The sequence below is a fragment of the Muntiacus reevesi genome, chromosome 19 (assembly GCF_963930625.1).
Source record: "Muntiacus reevesi chromosome 19, mMunRee1.1, whole genome shotgun sequence".
Taxonomy (NCBI): Eukaryota; Metazoa; Chordata; class Mammalia; order Artiodactyla; family Cervidae; genus Muntiacus; species Muntiacus reevesi.
Window position 1 is genome coordinate 30,274,436 of NC_089267.1, and position 24,456 is coordinate 30,298,891.

Here is a 24,456-nt window from a genome sequence, read left to right on the forward strand (position 1 = left end):
ATTACTATATATATTATAATATATATTATATAATTTTATATTTATATTTATATAATATATATTTAATATATATTTACATATTTAATTTACATATTTAATTTAAATATTTTATTTAATTTAAATATTTATATAAATATTTATATTTATATAATATATTTAAAATATATTTAAATATTTAATTTAAATATTTAATATATATTTAAAATATATATTTATATATTTATATAATATATAATATATATTATATAGTATTATATTACTATATATATAATATATATTATAATATATATAAAATAATATATAATATATTATATATAATATATATTATATTAATTATATATTAATATATATTATATTACTATGTATATAGTAATATATTATATATATTATATATATATAGTAATATATTATATATGTTATATATATATATAGTGTGTGTGTGAGGTCCCAAACAAAGGAGCTTCTGTCCCAGTGGAGTTAAGGGCCCAGCATGGTGGGCCCACGAAAGAGTTCTGATTCCCCAACCTGGAAGCGCTCTGAGCCTAGTCAAAATCTCTTTGAAATAGAATAGATATCCAGAAGCAAACTCTCACATTTGTGGTCAAATGATTTTTGACAAGGATGCTAAGATCATTCAATTGAGAAAGTACAGTCTTTCAATAAATGGTGCTAGGAAAACTGGATATCCACATAAAGAGTGAACATGAACTCTTAGACCTGATTACACCTTAAGTGGATCAAAGACCCAAATGAAAAATAAAACTAAATCTCTTAGGAGAAAACAGGTAGGGTAAACCTTCATGACCTTGGATTTGGCAATGATTTATTTGATACGACAGCAAAAGTTCAGATAACCAATGCACAAAGATAAATTGAACTTCATCAAAATTAGCATTTGTGCAGCAAAGGACACTACTAACAGTGAAAAAACACAACCCCCAAAATAGGAGAGAATAATTATAAAGCATATACCTGTAAGGGATTAATACCCAGACTACATAAAGAATTAACTAAAACTCAACCAAAGAACAAAAGTGGATAACAGACATAAATAGACATTTCTTCAAAGAAGATATACAAATGGCCAATAAGTACTTGATGCTCAACATCACTAGTCATTAGAAAAATGTAAGTCAAAAACCAAATGAGATACTACTTCATGCCTATTAGGATGGCTTTTTATTAATTTTTTTTAAAAGGGGAGAAAAGTCAAAAATGTGGAAAAATTGAAGCCCTTCTGCACTGCTAGTGGGAATGTAAAATGGTAGCGTTGCTGTGGAAAATAGTCCACGAGTTCCTCAAAAATTTAAACAAAATTATCATATGGTCCAACAATTCCACTACTAGGTGTATTCCCAAAAGCAGAATTGAAAGCAGGACCTCAAACATATACCTGCATACCAATGGCCATAGCAGCATTATTCACAATAGCCAAAAAGTTGAAGTAATCCACGTGTCCATTAACAGATGAGTGGATAGCTAAATACAGCCTTTCCCTCCTGTCGTAGGGAATATCTTTGGTTCAGTCTCCTGTGGGTCTTCTTTACTCCATATACAAAACACTGTTTCAGGTCACGGAATGTGTGGATTTTTTCCACAACATGCCACCAGCTGGGTGTCCTACAGTGTAACTCCAGGCCACACACACGTGCTTCGGATGTCCGTCCCAAGCTCAGGTGCTCCCAACCAACTAGAGATTCTAATGACCCCCTCTTAGATTTGATTAATTTGCTAGAGTGGCTCACCGAACTCAGGGAAACACATTTACCAGTTTATTAAAGGATACGATAAAGGATCCAGATGAACAGCCAGATGAAGAGAAACAGGGCCAAGTCTGAGAGTGGCCTGAGGGCTGCAGCTTCTGTCCCCAAGGAGATGGGGTGTCACCCTCCCGGGGTGGGTGTGTGTTCGCCAACCTGGAAATTCCCTAAATGCCATCCTAGAGGTTTGATGGAAGATTCCTCACATAGGCATGGTCAGGCAACTGTTTCCAGCCCTTCTCCCCACTCTGGAGAAATGGAGGAGACAGTGCTGAAAAAATTCTAAGCTTTTAATCAAGGTTTAGTTTTTCTGGTGACCAGTTCCATCCAGAAGCCCACACAGAGTCATTTAAATAGAACAAAAGATGCTCTTTAGTGCTTCTACCACTTGGGAATTTATAAGGGTTTTTGGAGCACTGTGTCAGAGTCGATCAAAGACAGAACAAGAGAATTTTTTTTATCATTTAGGAAAGGATTTCAAGCTTTGTGCCAGAAACTGATGACAGAAAACAACACTTATTTTTTATTCTCCTACACATATGCTTTGGATTTGCTGCATTCCTTATATCTGTGGGTTTATAGTTTTTATCAAATTTTGAAAATATTTTGGCTTTTATTATTTCTTATATTTTTTTCTACTTACCTTGCTCCTGGCCTTTGGGGACTCCAATTATATATATATTATGCTATTTAACATTGTCCTACAAAATTCATCAACACGCTGCTGAATTTGGGGAGCTTTTTTCTCTTGTTCATTTTGGATAGTTTCTATTGTTATGTCTATAAATTCACTGATCTTTTCTTCTGCACTGTCAAATCTGCTGTTAATCCTATTCAATGTGTGCTAAACGTCTCAGCCACTGTAGTTTTCATTTCCAAAAACAAAACTTGGGTCTTTAAAAAGTTTTATCATGTCTCTACCTAACATGTTCCTCTACTACTTAATCTTTCATGTTGTTAATTATGTAATTTTAAAACATGTATCATTTTATTTTTATAAAATTTTAGTTGTGTAGTTTAAAGTTATTATACTGTATTACAAGAATTCTTAATTTCTATTTTTGTCCTACTCTTTTGTATTCTTTTATTCTATTGTACTTCACAATCTTCATGTGTTAAAATGTGAATTTTTGTTGGTTTTGAAGCTCCTAAATTAGTGTCTTTTAACAGTAGCTGCTGGATAATGTTTGTTGAATTTTTGTCACATCATTAAAATGCTTTTTCTACAGTCTTGTTTTAGGCCAATTTATGTATTATATGCTATCTCACAATAACAGAATTTACCCTTCTTATTTCTGAGTAATCTGGTCTTGTGTCTGAATTATCTTTCTGTTGCCACTGTGTGCTCTCTTGTAACCTCCTCTGTGAAAGCCTTTTCCACACCCTCACAGTGAATCAAACATTCCTTTGTAGGTGTACCTACAGCAATTCTATTAAAATTATCCAATCATTCAACAAATATGAAGTACCTACTATATGCCAGGTATTACTCAAGGTGGTTGGGATGAATAAATCATGGGAAAAGTCTGATAAATCCTGTCCTCAACAGAACTTTGAAGTAGGGGATGTAGACAATAAACATCATAAATACATTTAATGTTAGAAAGTGGTAAGTGCTATGGACAAAAGGGAAGGATGAGTAAGGGTGCACGGGGTGAGAAGGAATGGGGATGATGCCGTATTAAATAGAAAGGTCCAGGTTAGCCTTATCAAAAAGTGATACAGGAGCAACAGCTTGTTTCACGCCTCCCCAAATGGTCAATTATCTTTTGGCTTTCCCTTCTAGTACAGTGCCCAACACTTAGTAGGTTACTAGAAGAATAGAATAAAAAATGTATTTTCAAGAGGGAATGACTTGGTGTGTGTCCTTGTGTTCATGTACATACATGTGTGGTTGTCCATATACACAAATTCTTTTACATTCTAAATTCACTATTATTTGTTTAATTTACATATGCAGATATACTTTAAAAATATAGACACTGTTCCATTCAAAAAGGATTAGAAGTGACTACATAAAAGAAATGCAATAAAAAGTCTTTATCAAGCAACTAATTAAATGGTGAAGGAAGTCAGGACTAATGAAAGAATACAAACAGCATTGAAGGGTAACGTAACTGGACTTAAACCTCAGCATTTGCCTGATATGCCTTTGAGCTAGGGTGAAAAGATGTATGATTATATGATTCTTAGAAAAGGGGAATGGTTTAAATGAGAATAAAAAGCTCTCCTAATGTCAAATTCTGGGAGGAATTCCTCATAGAACTTCATTCAGTTCAGTTCAGTTAAGTCGCTCAGTCGTGTCCCACTCTGCGAACCCATGAACTGCAGCACGCCAGGCATCCCTGTCCATCACCAACTCACGGAGTCCACCCAAACCCATGTCCATTGAGTCAGTGATGCCATCCAACCATCTCATCCTCTGTCGTCCCCTTCTCCTCCTGCCCTCAATCTTTCCCAGCATCAGAGTCTTTTCCAATGAGTCAGCTCTTTGCATCAGGTGGCCAAAGTATTGGAGTTTCAGCTTCAACATCAGTCCTTGCAATGAATATTCAGGACTGATTTCCTTTAGGATGGACTGATTAGATCTCCTTGCAGTCCAAGGGACTCTTGAGAGGCTTCTCCAACACCACAGTTCAAAAGTATCAATTCTTTGACACTCAGCTTTCTTTATAGTCCAACTCTCACATCCATATATGACTACTGGAAAAACCATAGCTTTGACTAGATGGACCTTTGTTGGCAAAGTCATGTCTCTGCTTTTTAATATGCTGTCTAGGTTGCTCATAGCTTTTCTTCCAAGGAGCAAGCAAGCGTCTTTTAATTACATTCTGCAGTGATTTTTGAGCCCCCCAAAATAAAGTCTCTCACTGTTTCCATTGTTTCCCCATCTATTTGCCATGAAGTGTTTGGACTGGATGCCATGATCTTCATTTTTTGAATGCTAAGATTTAAGCCAGCTTTTACACTCTCCTCTCACTTTCATCAAGAGGCTCTTTAGTTCTTTGCTTTCTGCCATAAGGGTGGTGTCACCTGCATATCTGAGATTATTGATATTTCTCCCAGCAATCTTGATTCCAGCTTGTGCTTCATCCAGCCCGGCATTTTGCGTGATGTATTCTGCATATAAGTTAAATAAGCAAGGTGACAATATATATCCTTGATGTACTCCTTTTCCTAAATGGAACCAGTCTGTTGTTCCATGTCCAGTTCTAACTGTTGCTTCTTGACCTGCATACAGATTTCTCAAGAGGCAGGTCAGGTGGTCTGGTATTCACATTTCTTTAAGAATTTTCCACAGTTTGTTGTAATCCACACAGTCAAAGGCTTTGGCATAGTCAATAAAGCAGAAGTAGATGAGTAGATGTTTTTCTGGAACTCGTGCTTTTTTGTTGATCCAACAAATGTTGGCAATTTGATCTCTGGTTCCTCTGCCTTCTTTTTCCTAAATCCAGCTTGAAAATCTGGAAGTTCACAGTTCACATACTATTGAAGACTGGCTTGGAGAATTTTGAGCATTACTTTGCTAGTGTGTGAGATGAGTGCAATTGTGTGGTAGTTTGAACATTCTCTGGCATTGCCTTTCTTTGGGATTGGAATGAAAACTGATCTTTTCCAGTCCTATGGCCACTGCTGAGTTTTCCAAATTTGCTGGCATATTGAGTGCAGCACTTTCACAGCATCATCTTTTAGGATTTGAAATAGCTCAACTGGAATTCCATCACCTCTGCTAGCTTTGTTCGCAGTAATGTTTCCTAAAGCCACTTGACTTCACATTCCAGGATGTCTGGCTCTAGGTGGGTGATCACATCATTGTGGTTATCTGGGTCCTGAAGATCTTTTTGTATAGTTCTGTGTATTCTTGCCATCCCTTCTTAATATCTTCTGCTTCTGTTAGGTCTATACCATTTCTATCCTTTATTGTGCCCATCTTTGCATGAAATGTTCCCTTGGTGTGTCTAATTTTCTTCAAGAGATCTGTAGTCTTTCCCATTCTATTGTTTTCCTCTATTTCTTTGCATTCATCACTGAGGAAGGCTTTCTTAACTCTCCTTGTTATTCTTTGGAACTCTGCATGCAAACGGGTATATCTTTCCTTTTCTCCTTTGCCTTTAGCTTTTCTTCTTTTCTCAGATATTTGTAAGGCCTACTCAGATAACCATTTTGCCTTTCTTTTTCTTGGAAATGGTCTTGATCACTGCCTCATGTACAATGTTATGAACGTCTGTCCATAGTTCTTCAGGGACTCTGTCTATCAGATCTAATCCCTTGAATCTATTTGTCACTTCCACTGTATAATCATAAGGGATTTGATTTAGGTCATACTTGAATGGTCTAGTGGTTTTCCCTTTCTTCAATTTTAGTCTGAATTTGACAATATGGAGTTCGTGATCTGAGCCACAAGTCAGCTCCCAGTCTTGTTTTTGCTGACTGTATAGAGCTTTTCCATCTTTGGCTGCAAAGAATATAATCAATCTGATTTCAGTGTTGATGATCTGGTGATGTGCATGTGTAGAGTCTTCTATTGTGTTGTTGGAAGAGTGTGCTATGGCCAGTGGATTCTCTTGGCAAAAACTCTTGTTAACCTTTGCCCTGCTTCATTCTGTACTCCAAGGCCAAATTTGCCTGTTACTCCAGGTATCTCTTGACTTCCTACTTTTGCATTCCAGTCCCCTATAATGACAAGAACATCTTTTTTGTGTGTTAGTTCTAGAAGGTCTTGTATGTCTTCATTAGAGCCATTCAACTTCACCTTCTTCAGCATCACTGGTCGGGGCATAGACTTGGATTACTGTGATCTTGAATTGTTTGCCTTGGAAACGATCAGAGATCATTCTGCCATTTGTGAGGCTGCACCCAAGAAAGTTTTAAGCCAACTTTTCAGGAAGGAAATCAGGAGTGTTCAAAAAGATCTTCAGTTAGCTGCCCTCATTTTATTTTTTTATAAGAGTCTAATTTCAACAGTACAGTTACCAATGGGCCTAGTTGTTTTGAAAATTAAGATTGAAGACAAATATTTAAACATCATCTAACACAGTAGTTCTTACATTTTGGTGTGTATGAGTCACCTCAGTTTCTTGCTTAAAATACTGACTCAGTGTCCATTTCCAGAAATTCTTAGTGTGTAAGTCTCAAGTGAGCCAAGGAGTCAGTGTTTAATAAGGAGAATTTGATTCACATGGTAGTCTGCAAAGATGGTAAACAAGTAAGGAGAGGCTTTTTGATAAACCTTCACCATAACCCTAAAGCAATGTTTGTCACCAACCTATAGTAAAATGTGTGTGGGCACATAACTCCTAAGACGTAACTAATTTATGTAATGAACATATTATTGTATTGACATATACATTATATAAAAAAATAACCCCATCAGTATGCTGACGGCATTTATATTTCAAGGTCCCTTCAGGCATATGTGTGTGGACTCTGTTGCTAAGTCATGCCCGACTCTGCAACCCCTTGGACTGTAGCCCACCAGACTCCTCTGTCCATTGAATTTTCCAGGCAAGAATACTGGAGTGGATTGCCATTTTTTCCTCCAGGGGATCTTCCTGACCCAGGGATCGAAGCTGCGTCTCTTGCATCTCCTGCATTGGCAGGTAGATTCTTTACCAGTAGCAAAAACTGGGAAGCCCTTCAACTTCTGGTACCAATTCTAAAAACTTACATACATATGCTATCTTACTAAAAAAAACACACCAAATCCTTGTATTACCAATACATGCAGGGAACTTCACACTGCACTCTCAAAGAGGCAGAATTCCATTTCCAAGAGGGTCATCGAGTCCTCCCACCCTGGATGGAACAGCTGCCTCCCCGCCCTCATGATTCAGAACACAGAGGTCATAAGACGGCCTTTCTGAGCCACACACAGCACATGGTGGATGGACCTTAATACTGCTCGGCTTGCAATGAAACAAACATCACACATGCAGCCCAAGCACCCAGGCATAGTCCATGGCTTATGATAATAGATGATATGGATCAAAGTTTTTCCAAAGTTAATTTAGTGAAATTTAGAGAAATATAATTTGTAGGGTGACAACATGTATCTAAATAATAGTTATGAATATAATACCTCAATGTCATATTCTATAATTATATTAAATATATAATATGAACAATATATAACCTGTAGGGGTATACACAAACTGCAATAGTCACAATAGACAAAGAAATTCAGTTAGTGTTACTGTCCAACCCTATAGGTGCAGACTCCCCCTTGGCCCTCAGAATACAATAACTTTACCTGAAAAGCATCTGATATAAACTTAACAAGGGTCCACTTCAATTTTTACAGTAAATACTTAAGTCTTATTTTTAGAGTCAGAAAAGATATAAATAGAAGTTCCTGTAAATGTCTTTGCATCACAGTTGTTCATCTTGCACACCCCTTGGGACTGAATGTTTGAAGCACAAATGTTTCTCTAGGAAACCATTCTCCTACAGCTTGCCCTTCCAAATAATACATTATAAACTATTGGAGCCTGAAATTTTCTCTTTGATTCATGGAGAAGAGATCCACGAGAAAATATTCTTCCAATCTATATTCTCTCTGTGAAGGATTAAGCAGTACGAATCACCTACAGCGACACTGAAATGGTCAGAGACAAGTATGTATTTTATTGGTTGAGAGCAGGCAGCAAAACAATAAATGTGCCCTCTCAAACGAGGGGTGTTAAAAAAAAAAAAAAAAGCCTATTCAATATCTTTGTAAGGAAGCCAAATCTAGACCGAATGAATCTGAGTTCAAACTGAGTTGTGGGTACTCTCAGTTGGTAATGATACGTAAAATGGAGAAAAACAAGGAAGAGAAAACAAGGAGTGTGAGGCAAGGAGTGGGGATATGGAGTAGGTTATGAGGGGACTGAACCAGGTAGGTAATGGGGGTGAGCATTCCAAGTGAGAATAACAGGAAACGTAAAGTGTTAGGAGAAGTAGGAATGTCTGAGCAACAGCCTTGACGCTGTATTGGAGTGAGGAGAGGAAGAAGGTAGTGGATATGCAATAAACTGATGAAAATTTTAAAAACTTAAAAACACAATCAAAGACAAGAAATGAGTCATAAAAACATTCCAGTAAGATGCTCAACATCACTCATTATCAGAGAAATGCAAATCAAAACCACAATGAGGTACCATTACACGCCAGTCAGGATGGCTGCTATCCAAAAGTCTACAAGCAATAAATGCTGGAGAGGCTGTGGAGAAAAGGGAACCCTCTTACACTGCTGGTGGGAATGCAAACTAGTACAGCCGCTATGGAGAACAGTGTGGAGATTTCTTAAAAAACTGGAAATAGAACTGCCATATGACCCAGCAATCCCACTCCTGGGCATACACACTGAGGAAACCAGATCTGAAAGAGACACGTGTATCCCAATGTTCATCGCAGCACTGTTTATAATAGCCAGGACATGGAAGCAACCTAGATGCCCATCAGCAGACGAATGGATAAGGAAGCTGTGGTACATATACACCATGGAATATTACTCAGCCGTTAAAAAGAATTCATTTGAATCAGTTCTAATGAGATGGATGAAACTGGAGCCCATTATACAGAGTGAAGTAAGCCAGAAAGATAAAGACCATTACAGCATACTAACACATATATATGGAATTTAGAAAGATGGTAATGATAACCCTATATGCAAAATGGAAAAAGAGACACAGATGTACAGAACAGACTTTTGGACTCTGGGAGAAGGCGAGGGTGGGATGTTTCGAGAGAACAGCATGTATATTATCTATAGTGAAACAGATCACCAGCCCAGGTGGGATGCATGAGACAAGTGCTCGGGCCTGGTGCACTGGGAAGACCCAGAGGAATCGGGTGGAGAGGGAGGTGGGAGGGGGGATTGGGATGGGGAATACGTGTAACTCTATGGCTGATTCATGTCAATGTATGACAAAACCTACTGCAATGTTGTGAAATAATTAGCCTCCAATTAATAAAAATAATTGAAAAAAAAATTCCAGTAGTATGAGAAGAATTCAACAAAGGGTATTCAGAATCTGCTATGTGAAAGGCCCTGTTGTAGGACCTTCATCCTGCTCACATTTTAGCAGAATGTAAATTGTAAGCAAGTAGAATAAAAGAAAATAAAATATAGTAGGACAAAAATAGAAATGAAGAATTCTTGTAATGCAGTATAATAATTTAAAGTACACAACTAAAAATTTACAGAAACAAGATAAATGATTTAAAACTACATAATTAACAATATGGAAAATAAGTGGTAGAGGATCATGTTAGGTAGAGACATGATAGAAAATACTTTTTAAACGACCCACTTCTGGTATTCAGAAGTGTCAGAAGTGAAGCGTTTTTTGCGACGACTAAAGGAGACTCACAGAGAAGAAACACACAATAGGAAGAAACAGCTTTTTCCTACCCAGGAAAAGAGCACAGGGAAAAACTGAGTTTTTTAATTTTTAATAAGAAAATGAAGGAAAAAACAAGGCAAATCACAAACTACTGAACCCAATGATAAATAAAAAATTTGCAAAGAAGCAAAAAGGAAGAGGTAAATAAAATACTTGAAGAAACCATGGAAGAGCCCTGGAAATTATGGCTCAGTTCAGGTCAGTAGCTCAGTCATGTCCCACTCTTTGCGACCCCATGGATGCAGCACGCCAGGCCTCCCTTTCCATCACCAACTCCAGGAGTTTACTCAAACTCATGTCCATTGAGTCGGTGATGCCATCCAACTATCTCAGTCTGGAAATTATGACTACATGTATAAATATACACAATTATTTTCTTATTGTTTAAATTTCCTTAAAAGATGATTGAGATTATCCAGCATATAAGAAACCAGAAAATCACCACTCAATTCTAACAAGTGAAAACCAGAAACACTGAAAAATCAATATCTCTTCTTAAATCCGTAAGAGTGCGGTCACAGCCCAAACCGTTGCCCCCAAAACTGAAGAGACAACAGAGAATCAGAACTTACCAGCGTAGGAACTCAGGAGCTGAAATCGTCCAGAGGAACCAGTGCTGGGATATGGAAACTTTACCTGTAATTGACAAATCACTGGAGGCTAATTGCAGGCAAGTCAGAGAAATTAAAAACTCCAGAGGGACCCACTCACACTTTTGTGGGTTTTACCTGCAGGAGTTCATCAATTCTTCACAGTAAATACTGGAGAAAAATCCCTTCCTGCTCTGGCAGGAGGTGGAGAAAGGGAACTATTCTAAAATACACCAGAGCATTCTGTTCATAGTAAGCTCTGCTCTCAGCTGAAACTATTTAACCAGAGCCTAACCTCCTAGGGTCTATCAGAGACTAACTGACCTTGGGGGAAGAGAAATAACTATTTCCACCTGGCTCCAGCCTTCCACAAGAAGGAAGGGAAATACACAACTTCAATCTCTTTTAGCCTTCTGCCTGGGTTAAGGAAAACACCCGTTCCAGCCCGTTCTAACCATCCTGTGCCACCTAAGCAGGGAAGGGACTGAGAAGATTATGCAAAGTTCATAATCCAGAGACAAAAACTAACTACAAGATTGAGACCTAATCATAAGACTAGATAGACTTCTTCCCACTCCACACCTTATCACTATGTTACCAAAGGCCTATTTATAGCACTTTTACCCAGCACATCATCTTTCAACAAAAAATTTATAAGATAAACAAAAAAAAAACACACACACCAACACAATTTGAAGCAACAGAGCAAGCATCAGAACCAGGCTTTCACATGGCAGGGATGTTGGAATTATCAGACTGAAAATTTTAAAAAAAACCATGATTATTAGGCAAAGGATAATGGTTAAAATAGACAGAATGCAATAACAGATGGGCAATGTATGCAGAGAGAGAGAAATTCTAAGAAAGAAGCAAAAAGAAATACTAGAGGTCGAAAACTCTATAGCCGAAATAAGGAATGCCTTTGATGGGCTCAGTGGATTGCATACAGCTGAAAACAGAATATCCAAGCTTTAGGATATGTCAGTAGAAACCTCCAAAACTGAGAAGCAAAGACAAAAAAGACAGGAAAACAAAACAAAACCCACTGGAATATCCAAGACAAGTACAACTGTCAAAACATATACAATTACAAAACATACACATAATGGGAATTCCCAAAGGAGTAAGAAAAAGGAACAGAAGAAATATTTAAAGTAATAATGACTGAGGACTTACAAAAATTAATGTCAAATTAATGTAAAATGTCAGTTTTCATTCCAATCCCAAAGAAAGGCAATGGCAAAGAATCCTCAAACTACCGCACAATTGCACTCATCTCACTCACTAGTAAAGTAATGCTTAAAATTCTCCAAGCCAGGCTTCAGCAATACATGAACCATCAATTTCCAGATGTTCAAGCTGGTTTTAGAAAAGGCAGAGGAACCAGAGATCAAATTGCCAACATCCATTGGATCATCGAAAATGCAAGAGAGTTCCAGAAAAACACCTATTTCTGCTTTATTGACTATGCCAAAGCCTTTGTGTGGATCACAATAAACTGTGGGAAATTCTGAAAGAGATGGGAATACCAGACCACCTGACCTGCCTCTTGAGAAATCTATATGCAGGTCAGGAAGCAACAGTTAGAACTGGACATGGAACAACAGACTGGTTCCAAATAGGAAAAGGAATATGTCAAGGCTGTATATTGTCACCCTACTTATTTAACTTATATGCAGGGTACATCATGAGAAATGCTGGGCTGGAGGAAGCACAAGCTGGAATCAAGATTGCCGGGAGAAATATCAATAACCTCAGATATGCAGATGACACCACCCTAATGGCAGAAAGGGAAGAACTAAAGAGCTTCTTGATGAAAGTGAAAGAGGAGCGTGAAAAAGTTGGCTTAAAGCTCAACATTCAGAAAACTAAGACTATGGCATCCAGTCTCATCACTTCATGGCAAATAGATGGGGAAACAGTGGAAACAGTGACTGACTTTATTTTTTTGGGCTCCAAAATCACTGGAGATGGTGATTGTAGCCATGAAATTAAAAGACGCTTACTCCTTGAAAGGAAAGTTATGACCAACCTAGATAGCATATTAAAAGGCAGAGACATTACTTTGCCAACAAAGGTCCATCTAGTTAAGGCTATGGTTTTTCTGGTGGTCATGTATGGTTGTGAGAGTTGGACTGTGAAGCTGAGCACCGAAGAATTGATGCTTTTGAACTGTGGTGCTGGAGAAGACTCTTGAGAGTCCCTTGGACTGCAAGGAGATTTAACCAGTCCATCCTAAAGAGATCAGTCCTGGGTGTTCATTGCAAGGAGTGATGTTGAAGCTGAAACTCCAATACTTTGGCCACCTGATGCAAAGAGCTGACTCATTGGAAAAGACCCTGATGCTGGGAAAAATTGAGGGCAGGAGGAGAAGGTGACGACAGAGGATGAGATGGTTGGATGGCATCACTGACTCAATGGACATGGGTTTGGGTGGACTCCGGGAGTTGGTGATGGACAGGGAGGCCTGGCGTGCTGTGGTTAATGGGGCTGCAAAGAGTGGGACACGACTGAGCAACTGAACTGAACTGAATGTTAAAGATAAAGAAAAATCCTGAAAGAAGTTGGGGTTGGGGAAACACTTGTGAGGGAAAACTATACATATATATATATTATATTCAACTTCTCCACAGAAACTATGCAAGCAACAAGAAAGTAGAGTTAAATATTTAGTGTTGAGAGAAAAATCCCACCAACCTATCATTTATACCCTGCAAAATTATCCTTCAAAAGCGAAGTAAAAATATTTTTCTCAGACAAAAATGTAGGGAGTTTGTTGCCTGCAGATCTGCCTTGCAAGAAAAGCTAAAAGTTCTTTGAAGAGAAAGGAAATAATATGTCAGAAACTCAGATCTACATAAACTAAGGAAGAGTATTGAAGAAAAACTAAATGAAAATAAAAACTTATTGATCTAACAGACAACAGTGTGTTCCACATTATAATAGCAACAATATATTCATTATGCATAGCTAAGTCTTACAAGCTTATATAAGTGAAGTGGATGAGTGCAATGATACAAGGGATGGGAGGAAAGATTCAGGATTACTTTGCTACTATAAAATACTTGGAGTAGTATAGTGTTACTTGAAAGTGGACTTAATTATAATGTATACTGCAAATTCTAGTAGGCAATCGATTTTTTTAAAAAGCATAACTGAATGCTAAGAATGGAGAGAAAATGGAATCATATAAAATGTAATTACACATATTAAAACATTATAGCCTTTGGATTTGTAGAGTGTTTTTTATCTAAAAAATGCCAAATGTATAAAGCAACAATTAAATCTTCAAATGTCTGTTTTCATTCTTCCTTGGAGGCATTTTCTGAGAAAAATAAACTCAACAATAAGAAAACAAGCAATGTTACTAAAAACGGGCAAAAGACCTGAAGACACCCAAGATATACAGATAAAAGTTAAGTGTATGAAAAGATATTCAATATCATGTCAACAGGGAAATGCGAAGCAAAATAGCAATGAGATACTACATACCTATAGAATGGCTAAAATTCAAAACACTAAAAACACAAAATGCTGGAGAGGATGTGAAACAAAAGCAACTTTCATTCATGATGGATGGGAATCCAAAATGGTATAGCTATTTTGGAAGACATTTTGGTTGTTTCCTACAAAACTACTCTTAACCATATTATGCAGCAGTCATGCTCCTTTGTATTTACCCTAAGGAGCTGAAAACTGTGTTCACACAAAAATCTGCACGTGGTTGTTTATGGCAGCTTTATCCATAATTGGCTAAACTTGGAAGCAACCAAAATTGGTCTTTCTGTGGGTGAGCGGATAGTGTGGTATGTACAGATAATGCAGTATCATTCAGCACCAAAAAGAAATGAGCTGCCCAAACCATGAATAGGCATGAAAGAAATTTAAATGTGTACTACTAAGTGAAAAAGCCAATCTGAAAAGACAACATACTGTATGATTTCAACTACACAATATCCTGGAAAACTACAGAGAGGGTAAAAAGATCAGTTATTGCTAGGAGTTAGAGGGGAAGGAGGGATGATTTTTAGATTTTTAGGCCAGTGAAACTATTCTGTGTGACATACAGTGATGGATGCCTTTTATCATACTTCTGTCAAAACAGAATGTACACCGAGAGTGAACCCTACTATAAGCCATGGACTTTGAGTGATGATGATGTGTTAATGTCAGTTCATCAGTTTTAACCAGTACTCCACTTTGGTAAAAGGATACTAATAGGGAGGTTGCAGCTGTGTGGAGACAAGGATTATATGGGCAATTTTTGTACTTCAGACTCAATATTGCTATGAACCTAAAACTGCTTTAAAAATTCTAATAATGTTAAAAATCAACTGTATGCAAAGAACAACCAGAAATTGAAACTGATAACATTTATATGTAATCAAAAAGTATGGTCCCTTCTTTCCCATGATTTTAGGGATAAATTTGACAGATAAATTCGACAAAACAGCAAAAATTTTTGAGATTACATAACCCCTAAATAGATGGGGAGGTTTACTTTATTCAAGGGTCATAAAATACTAATAACAAGTAAATTCTTCCCATACTGACCTACAGATTCTAGGCAACCCCAACAAAAATTCCAGCTTCTTCACAGAAAACGACAGGCTGGCTTTAAAATTCACATGGAAACAGAAGAGCCCAAACAACTTTGAAAAAGAACAAAACTGGAGGCCAAACGATCTACCCGATTTCAAGACTCATTATAGTTACAGTAATTAAGACAACCTAGTGTTTTTATTAGTTTAGTTCAGTCGCTCAGTCCTGTCTAGCTGTTTGCGACCCGGTGAACTGTAGCACGCCAGGCCTCCTTGTCCATCGCCAGCTCTCAGAGTTTGCAAACTCACGTCCATTGAGTAGGTGATGCCATCCAACCATCTTATCCTCTGTCCTCCCCTTCTCCTCCCGCCTTCTATCTTTCCCAACATCAGGGTCTTTTCAAACGACCCTGTTTATGACCGTATTTTTATAAAGCTAGACAAATACATCAGGGAACAGAATATTAAGTCTTAGGCCCACACACATAAGGACAACTGATAATGCAGGTAAGTCCAAAGGCTATTGAGTGGAAAAAATACAACTCTTTTAATAGTGGGACAGTACAGTACAGTACAGTGAAGTCGCTCAGTCGTGTCCAACTCTTTCCGACCCCGTGGACTGTAGCCCACCAGGCTCCTCTGTCCATGGGATTCTCCAGGCAAGAGTACTGGAGTGGGTTGCCATTTCCTTCTCCAGGGGATCTTCCCAACCCAGGGATCGAACCTGGATCTCCGGCATTGCAGGCAGACACTTTACCCTCTGAGCCACCAGGGAAGCTTTCTATTAATAAAGTTATCCCAAGATCCATATTTCGAAAAAAAAAATCCGTATTTCGCACCATATGCAAAAATCAGCTCAAAATGAATCATAAACCTAAACTTAAAACCTTCATTCTAAAACTTGTAGAAGAAAACAGAAAAATCTTGGAGGCCTTGGGTCTGGCAGAGGTCTTAAGGCAGAAGGAAAGCCAGGCGCGTGCAAAACCCGCTACCGCTCCTTCCAGCCCGCCCCGGGGCTCCTGGCGCCCGAGCCGGGACCCGCCTCGCCCCGCCTCGCCCCGCCCCACCCCGCCCCGCCTCTCTCGTCCAGCGGCGCCCGGCGGGGCGCGCGCCCGCCCGCTTCTCCACCCGGAAGAGGCACCTGAGCCGCCAACTTGAGGCAGTGCGCGGCCCGGCGTCCCTCGGGAGCGCGGGCCCGACCGAGCCGCCCGCTTGGCGCCTATCTCGCCCGGGCGCCAGGCGGACCCGCGGGAGCCTGCGCGTCCCCGGGGCCGACGGCGCCTCGAGCGGCCCTGCGCGCGCCATCCGCCCCGCCTCCACCCGGGGCCTCCTCCCGCCTGGCGGGCTCCCCGCACGACCCCGCCGCCCGGCCTGAGCCCTTCGTGCCCCTCGGCGTCGGGAGCAGCGCGCCCCCGGTGACTTCTGACACCGCGTAACCGCCAGTAAGTGAAAGCCGCCGCCTCGTTTCAGCATTCTTTATTTCTGCCTCAGTGCGTCCCAAGTCTTGCCCACACCTGGTTAATTCCAAAACTATTCAACTTCGGGACCGGGCCGGCGACGGAGCTGCCCGCAGCCGAGCCTAGAAGTGTTGTCTGGCACGGGCAGTGTCCAGAGACGGAAGTGTGGAAAGCTGTTCTCCCGGCACAACTGGGCTCCACGTTTGCCGGGCGCCCGCGGGGAGGAGGCGGTGAGCTGAATGAAGCTGGGGGGCGGGAAGGGGGCGGTGCCGAAGGGGGCGGGTCTTAGGGCGTGGGGGCGTGGCCCCGGAGGGGCGGTGCGGCGGGTGCGCGGGCTGATTGCCAGGGACCCACCTGGAAGTTACAGCCTTTGCATCCCCCTGGGTAATTCTAGGTGACGGTTTACTATAAAGTAGCACAACCCGGGTTTATTTATTTTGTCTTCAAATATTCCATAAGAAAAAGGAAAAGGAACTTGAAAGTTGTAAAACGCTGCTCAAGTATGGGTGAGCATGTTTTTAGGGTTAGCAAGCTGCTTAGAAACATTTGCTTAGTCAATTGTGCCCAGATATTGAAAGTGAATGCTTTTTTTGGGGGGTGGAGGGATGCTGTTTCAAAAAGACTAGGCGAAATTTAAACTGATCTTAATATGAACCATGAATTCTGAGACTGCCCCCTTCCAGCTTTATGTGGAACTGCCTTTTAAGTTGCTAAGTTTTTGGCTCCAAATTTAATATGCATTTATAGAATCTTAGAGGTTATCTAAGGGAAGGACAGAGGATGAGATGGTTGGATGGCATCACTGATTCGATGGACATGAGTTTGAGCATGCTCCTGGAGTTGGTGATGGACAGGGAAGCCTGGCATGCTGCAGTCCATGGGGTTGCAAAGAGTCCAGACACGACTGAGCAACTGAACTGAACTGAGACCTTATCTTATAGCCACTCTTGGAGTCCCAGTTTGTTTTTTGTTTTTTTTTTTTCAGCAAAGGCCAAATGATGAAAATACCGTATGATCAGTTGTTCCTTCCCAAGTGCTTTTCTCCTTTACCCTTCGCTGAATTTATGCCTAACCCACACAAAATCCTTATCAGTGTAGTGGCCTATACATCTCTTAATCTCACACTGGCATCCTGTAAGTGTCAGGATTCTTAACATAACTGTGGTATACTCCCCTTTACTCCTTTCACACCTTTGAGTAGTTTCCCAGAGAAAGCAAAATATTGCTAGTAGCATGTGTAACACATATTTAGGATGCTAAACTGTGAATGCCATAACAGTCTTCTTTCATCTATTTCTAGTACAACAGATGTTGATTGAATGAAATAAATCAAAGGACGTTTGTCCGCCAGTGGTCTGTTTCCAAACCAAATGTGAATTTCTTAAATGATCAATTTGGGCAGTTTATTTGTAACTGTCCTTTTGCACGTCTGAGGTTGTCACTCCATTTAAATTTAATTCTTGTCTCTCTTTGTGCTCCCATTTGTATTGCATTTTTACCACTGTTAGAACATCACTTCATTTGATCTGTTCTTTGGTTCTCTGAGGCATAGAGGACCTTTTATTGTGCTTTTTTCATTTCCCAGAATAGTGCCTTGTACATGTTATCTACATATATTCATGAAAATAGAATAGCAGCAGGCCCTTTTTAATCTGTAGATATAAATTAAAATGTAATATGTTTACTTTTAATCATAGTGATTTCTCATTTAGAGACCAGTTTCCTCAATTTAATTTCCTAGTTTTTTTTTTATACTCTTCACAACTATTTTTGCTGAAGCCAACTGAGCCCCTTCCAGTCATAAGCACTGAAAGAACAAATTGGGTAAGAAGTAAAATTATTTTTAAAAAGCCATTTTTCCCTGCCAGCTAATTTCTAGGGTGGAGCTTCCTAGGAGGCTCAGTGGTTAAGAATCCACCTGCCAATGCAGGAGACATGGAAAACTTGGGTTCGATCCCTGGTTTGGGAAGATCTTTTGGAGAAGGAAATGGCAGCCTACTCCAGTATTCTTGCCTGGAAAATCCCAGGGACAGAGGAGCCTGATGGGTTACAGTCCATGGGGGGGTCTCAAAAAGTCAGACATGACTTAGAGACTAAAACAACAAGGTTAGAAAAAGAAAATAGGAACACTTTCACCTCCAAATGTAAATTTCTAAAGCCAATTTGTTAACTACTAAGTCAGAATTGGCTACCAGTCTGAATAGTAGTATGTAGCAGAATACGAATGAATATGTGTATGTGTGTGTGTGTGTGTGTGTGTGTGTGTGTGTATGTGACTAGGTTTGCTGGGGAGAGAGGAAAATGTTTTTTATGTGAATAAAACTTAGAACCAAGATGCTTGCAAAGAACTCTTCTAGGAGGAACTTAAACCAAAAGACTGGCATTTAAGATTTTATGTGCTTAATAATTGTGCTCAGTTGCTAAGTTGTCCAAGTCTTTGCTACACCACGGACTGTAGCCTACCAGGATCCTCTGTCCAATGGAATTTTCCAGGCAAGTGACTATAACAGATAATTCAGATCAAATTAGAGTCTGGCCCAAAGTCAGAATGATTTACAGCCCAACAGTCTTTTTTGTAAACGTGTGTATAAGTCTAGACAATCAAAGGTATAACACAGTCCTTTCTCTTTCTTTAGTTACCCAGATCAAGATGAATAGTGATCAAGTTACATTGGTTGGCCAAGTGTTCGAGTCCTATGTTTCGGAGTACCATAAGAACGACATACTTCTCATCTTGAAGGAAAGAGATGAAGATGCTCATTACCCAGTTGTGGTTAATGCCATGACCCTTTTTGAGACCAACATGGAAATTGGGGAATATTTCAATGCATTCCCTAATGAAGTGCTAACTATTTTTGATAATGCACTGAGAAGATCAGCCTTGACGATTCTCCAGTCCCTTTCTCAGCCTGAAGGTCTCTCCATGAAGCAGAATCTTCATGCCAGGATATCAGGTGAATTTTACTGCCATATTGTTTTTTAGGAAGATTTTGAGAAATCCCAACATATATTGAGTTCAGGCACTAATAATTGATTTTTATACTTAAAATGGGCTTTCCTGGTGACTCAGATAGTAAAGAATCAGCCTGCAATGTAGAAGACCTAGGTTTGACCCCCAGGTCAGAAAGATCCCCGAGAGAAAGAAATGGTAACCCACTTCAGTATTCTTGCTTGGGAAAATCCCATGGATAGAGGAGCCTGGAGGGCTACAGTCTACAGAGTCTCAAGAGTCAGACACGATTTAGCAACTAAGCCACCATACTTAAAAACATATCCATTGTGTAACTGATGGTCAGTTTTGGAGAAGAATCATGATTCTATACTGTTTTCTCTGGACATTTGGAAGGCAAGGCTGGCTCTTAGCCATACCAACTGAGAGGAGGGAGAATGTATGGAGGCAGTATATTTGTGTGCATATATACACATATGTATGTGTGTACAAAACTAATACAGCCTTCTGAGCTTTTGTGACTACTGACAATAAAAGTATAGGTAATACAAAGAATAAGAAAATTTGGTAGATGCTACCCAGTGAGAAAATTCATTATTTTTATATATCAAGATTAGCATTGTGCTGACCACCTATTAGGCCCTCAGTAACTTTTTTGGAGTGAATAACAGACAAAGCCTCTTAAGCTTAAGAAATTGCAGTGGAGCAGTCAGCAACTTGTGGTGTTAAAGCTCTGTCTTTGAATTGATTAGAGAACAAGTGTGCCATTTTGTTTGAAAATAAGTATTTACTTTATAGTACATTTCAGAAAGATGGGGATTTATAAACAACAAAATTGATTGCTATGGGACTTCCCTAGTGGTCCAGTGGTTAAGACTCTGTGCTTCCAATAAGGGAATGCAGGTTCAATCCCTGGGCAGGGAACTAAGATCCCAAATGCTGCCTGGCCGAAAAAAAAAAAAAAAGAAAAACCTAAAAAAAAAACCAAAACCCAAAAATAAATGCTGTGATTTCAGAAAGATTAGGAGTCACTTTAGAATTCCTTGGAGATAAATTAAAATTCAAAAAATACCAGATATTTGATTTAGGTGAAAAAATAGTATCTGCAGTTGCATTTACTGGAATAAAATTATGAATATTCTTAATCTTTATGTATCAGACACTAGGTAATATCTTGCTAGGATCAAGAAAAAATGTTCTGTTCTGATGATGTTTCAGAAAGGTTGTTAAAAGGGACTTTAGTTGATGTTATTGAAATGGTATTTAACAAATGACTTTAGGCTGTCTTTATGTTTAGACACTTTTTGATGCTCAGTTTAAATACTAAAATTCTGTCTGCCCAAGTGATCCTGTTTAGCCTGTTTCTTCATTATCCTCTGAGAAAGTGACTTGCGAATTGTACTACCAAAATAACATCATTCTACAAACATATCCCATGTGGGGATTTGCTAGACCCTTGGGAAACCAAAATGAATATGTTATAGTCCCTCATCTAAAGGGCTTCAAAGCTATAAGGGAGACAGCTGTATAGTCAAATTTATTTCCCAATTCGTGTATGTATGCCCACAGATCCATGCGTGTGTCCGTATTGAACATAATTGTAAAGGAATCACTGGCATCAGACACATGTGTCACTGAGGATATTTAGAAGATACATTAGCTCACTGAGCAGGGAGTGAATTGTCCCGATGAGTCACCCAGGGACTCTAGACTAGAAGATGAGATCAGGGAGGAATGCGGGTGTCCCAGGCAGGATGAACCAGGAGTGGGATCGGTCTGGTTTTAGGTACATGGCACCTCCATTTCGGACTCAGGCAAGGCCTTGAATTAGTAAAACCGAGGATGCCTCTGTGGGCTTCCGCAGTGGCTCAGTGGTAAAGAATCCACCTGCCAATGCAGGGGATGTGGGGAACATGGGTTCGACCCCTGGGTCTGGAAGATTCCCTGGAGGAGGAAATGGCAACCCACTCTAGTATTCTCGCCAGGTGTAAATCCCAGGGACAGAGGAGTCTGGTGGGCTACCATCCATGGAGTCTCATAGAGTTGGACATGACCAAGTGACTGAACACACACACACACAGGATGTCTCTGTGGTTCAATCTCCTTAGGAACATAAGACATTTTTCTGGTTTGTTTTTCTAGAATATGCACTGCTCTTTGTCTTCTGGGATTTTTATTGGTCTGAAGTTTACTTGGGCTTCCCAGGTGGTGCAGTGGTAAAGAATCGCCTGCCCATGCAAGAGCCACAAGTTCGATCCCTGGATTGAGAAGATCCCATAGAGAAGGAAATGGCAACCTACTCCAGTATTCTTGCCTGGAAAACTCCATGGGCAGAGGAGCCTGGCGGGCTGCAGTCCATGGGGTCACAAATAGTCAGACACCACTGAGGGACTGAGCTTAGACGCTGAAAATTTACTTGCTATTCCCAGTGGTTCTGATGAAAGGTATTCAAATACACAGCATCAAAGTAAGTGAGAAAGAAAAAAATAGCACTCACATGGGTTTTTTTTTTTTTTTTTAAACATTATTTATTTATTTTTGGCTGTCCCGGGTCTTGGATGCTGTGTGGGCTTTTCTCTAGTTGCAGAGAGTGGCTGCTACTCTGCAGCTGCGTTGCACAGGCTTCCCACTGCCGTGGCTTCTCTTGTGGAGCACAGGCTCAGTAATTGCTCTGAGAGGCTTAAGCAGAGGCTTAAGTTGCTCCGTGGCAGGTGGTATCCTCTAGGATCCGGGATTGAACTCATGTCTCCTGCATTGGCAGGCAGATTGCTTACCATTGAGCCACCAGGGAAGCCCCTCACATGTTATTTAAAGCAGTGTTTCTCAAACATCAGCGGGCATCAGAATCACCTGCAGGACTTGTTAAAGTGCTGATTGCTGGGCCCCACCCCCGGAGTTTCTCATTGGAGAGATCTGACCTCCTGCCCAAGACTCTGCATTTCTCAAAAGCTCTGAGGCTGATGCCAGTTTCCAGGGGCTGCCTGCCGGCAACCACATACCTGAAGTAACTGATCTGGACATAACCTCTAACACAGATCTGGACATGTGTCTAAGTAATAATTTTTCTCAGTGAATGAGTCAGAGAACGCTAGAAGTTTTTGTTGTTTAGTGTTAATGGTGGCTTAATTCCTGCTGTACCTGCTGCTTCACTTGGGATAAGGTGAAAAACACACTTACTAATATATAGTAACACAAAAAGATTAAAATAAATTGACATTTCTATCGTCCCTTACTCTTTAGTTCTAAAATTTTGATTTTTGTGGTCAGTTTTGCTGTTACTTTTAGCTCTATCTTTATATTTTAAATTTGCTTAAAAATTGCAATAATATGAAAGAGTGTGAAGATCCAAAAATATACTCACCTCTACTACCCTTTTCTTAAAATAATGCAGTTACTTTAGAATAAAAATAAACCACTTAATGGTAATGATATCATGCTCCAGACTAATTTGTTTGATTCTAAAAAAAAAGTTTATTTTCACATGTATCATATACATGATTCCATTCAGTGAGATAACAACATTAAGATGTCATATTGCCCTGTATTGTTAAAGTGTAGGAGATAATGAAAAGCTGATTTTCTTAGAAAAATCGGTTGTAATTGTTCATCTGGTTTTTTTCTTTGGAGATGCTATAATTGCGTCTAGCCACAGGCCCCTTGGTGGGTCTGGACAGCAGGGAATTCACTCACCCTGGCCACACTGCAGAAGGAACACAGAGAGGGTTGATGAGCATAAGAGGGACCTTTGTGGCTGAGCCTAAAATCCTCCACCTCCTACCTGCTTTCTTCCTGAGTGTGGACTATCTCTCTGGCGCAACTCCTTATGCTGACGGAAGTAAAACCAGCATTGCATAGTCTTGTCATGACCCAGCATGCCCAGGTCTGGGTCCTCATTTGCAAGGAAAGGAAGGTGTCTCTGGACCCCAGGAGAACCTTCTTTCACACTCTTCCTGGCAGAAGTTTCCTCCAGATATAAAGGACGTCTTTTATGCATTGGTGCATTCATCTGACCGTTTTGCTTAGCTGTTTTATTTTTGTATGTGTGAGGGTGCTAGCCTCGACTTAGGGAAGTTTTCTTGCACAAGGGTAAATCTGGAGGTACTCTACCTTACTGAGTGAATTGGGAAGAGTTCTCCAAAGTAGCCTAGGAAAGCTGCAGAGGTACCATGATTTGCACAGAGAGATTCGTGCTTTTTGTCTGGACTAGGAGATTGGAAGTCATGAGAAAGGCAAGACTAGAGAGAGAGGGCAAGTTACAAGGCTTGAAAACACTGTCAGATTTATGTATTAATAAATCCTAAACCTAACTAGAGAAAGCACTAGCCTTTGGTCATTCTGCTGCCATTTCTTAGTTCTGTGATTTACTCAGAGTCATCAACTGATTTTATGTGTGGCTTGTGGCAGTGTATTCATGATTGAGTGAGGTTAAATTTATGAACTCTATTTACATTCTGAGATAGAATAGATAGAGATAGAATGTAAGACTGAGATAGAATGTAAGACACTGAATATACTGTATTTACATTCTACTCAACAGATAGCTGTCTTAAGAGGATCAATTCTTTTTAAAATCCAGGTTATTTTATCATCTAGTTATATACTTCTAAAGCGAGTCTATTGACAATTGTTATTTGGAATAATTCTTTTCTAGTTTTTTTAAAAATGTTTATTATATATTGGAGCATAGTTGATTAGCAATGTCATGTTAGTTTCAGGCATACAATAAAGTGATTCAGTTACACATACATGTGTATCTGTTCTTTTTCAAGTT

At 39.5% G+C, this 24,456-nt stretch overlaps 1 protein-coding gene across 6 annotated transcripts in view; it reads left to right on the forward strand.

Annotated features, from left to right (window-relative positions):
* Nucleotides 1-16,382: 16,382 nt before the first annotated feature.
* Nucleotides 16,383-24,456, forward strand: part of MCM9 (minichromosome maintenance 9 homologous recombination repair factor) — an 84,313-nt gene continuing 76,239 nt past the window's right edge. For 5 of the 6 annotated variants that reach the window (XM_065911244.1, XM_065911242.1, XM_065911245.1 and 2 more), the window contains exons 1-2: nucleotides 16,383-16,720; nucleotides 19,372-19,689. In XM_065911244.1, the coding sequence (XP_065767316.1) occupies nucleotides 19,386-19,689 (304 nt within the window). In that variant the 5' untranslated portion in view covers nucleotides 16,383-16,720; nucleotides 19,372-19,385. The other variant, XM_065911243.1, reaches the window with a different exon arrangement.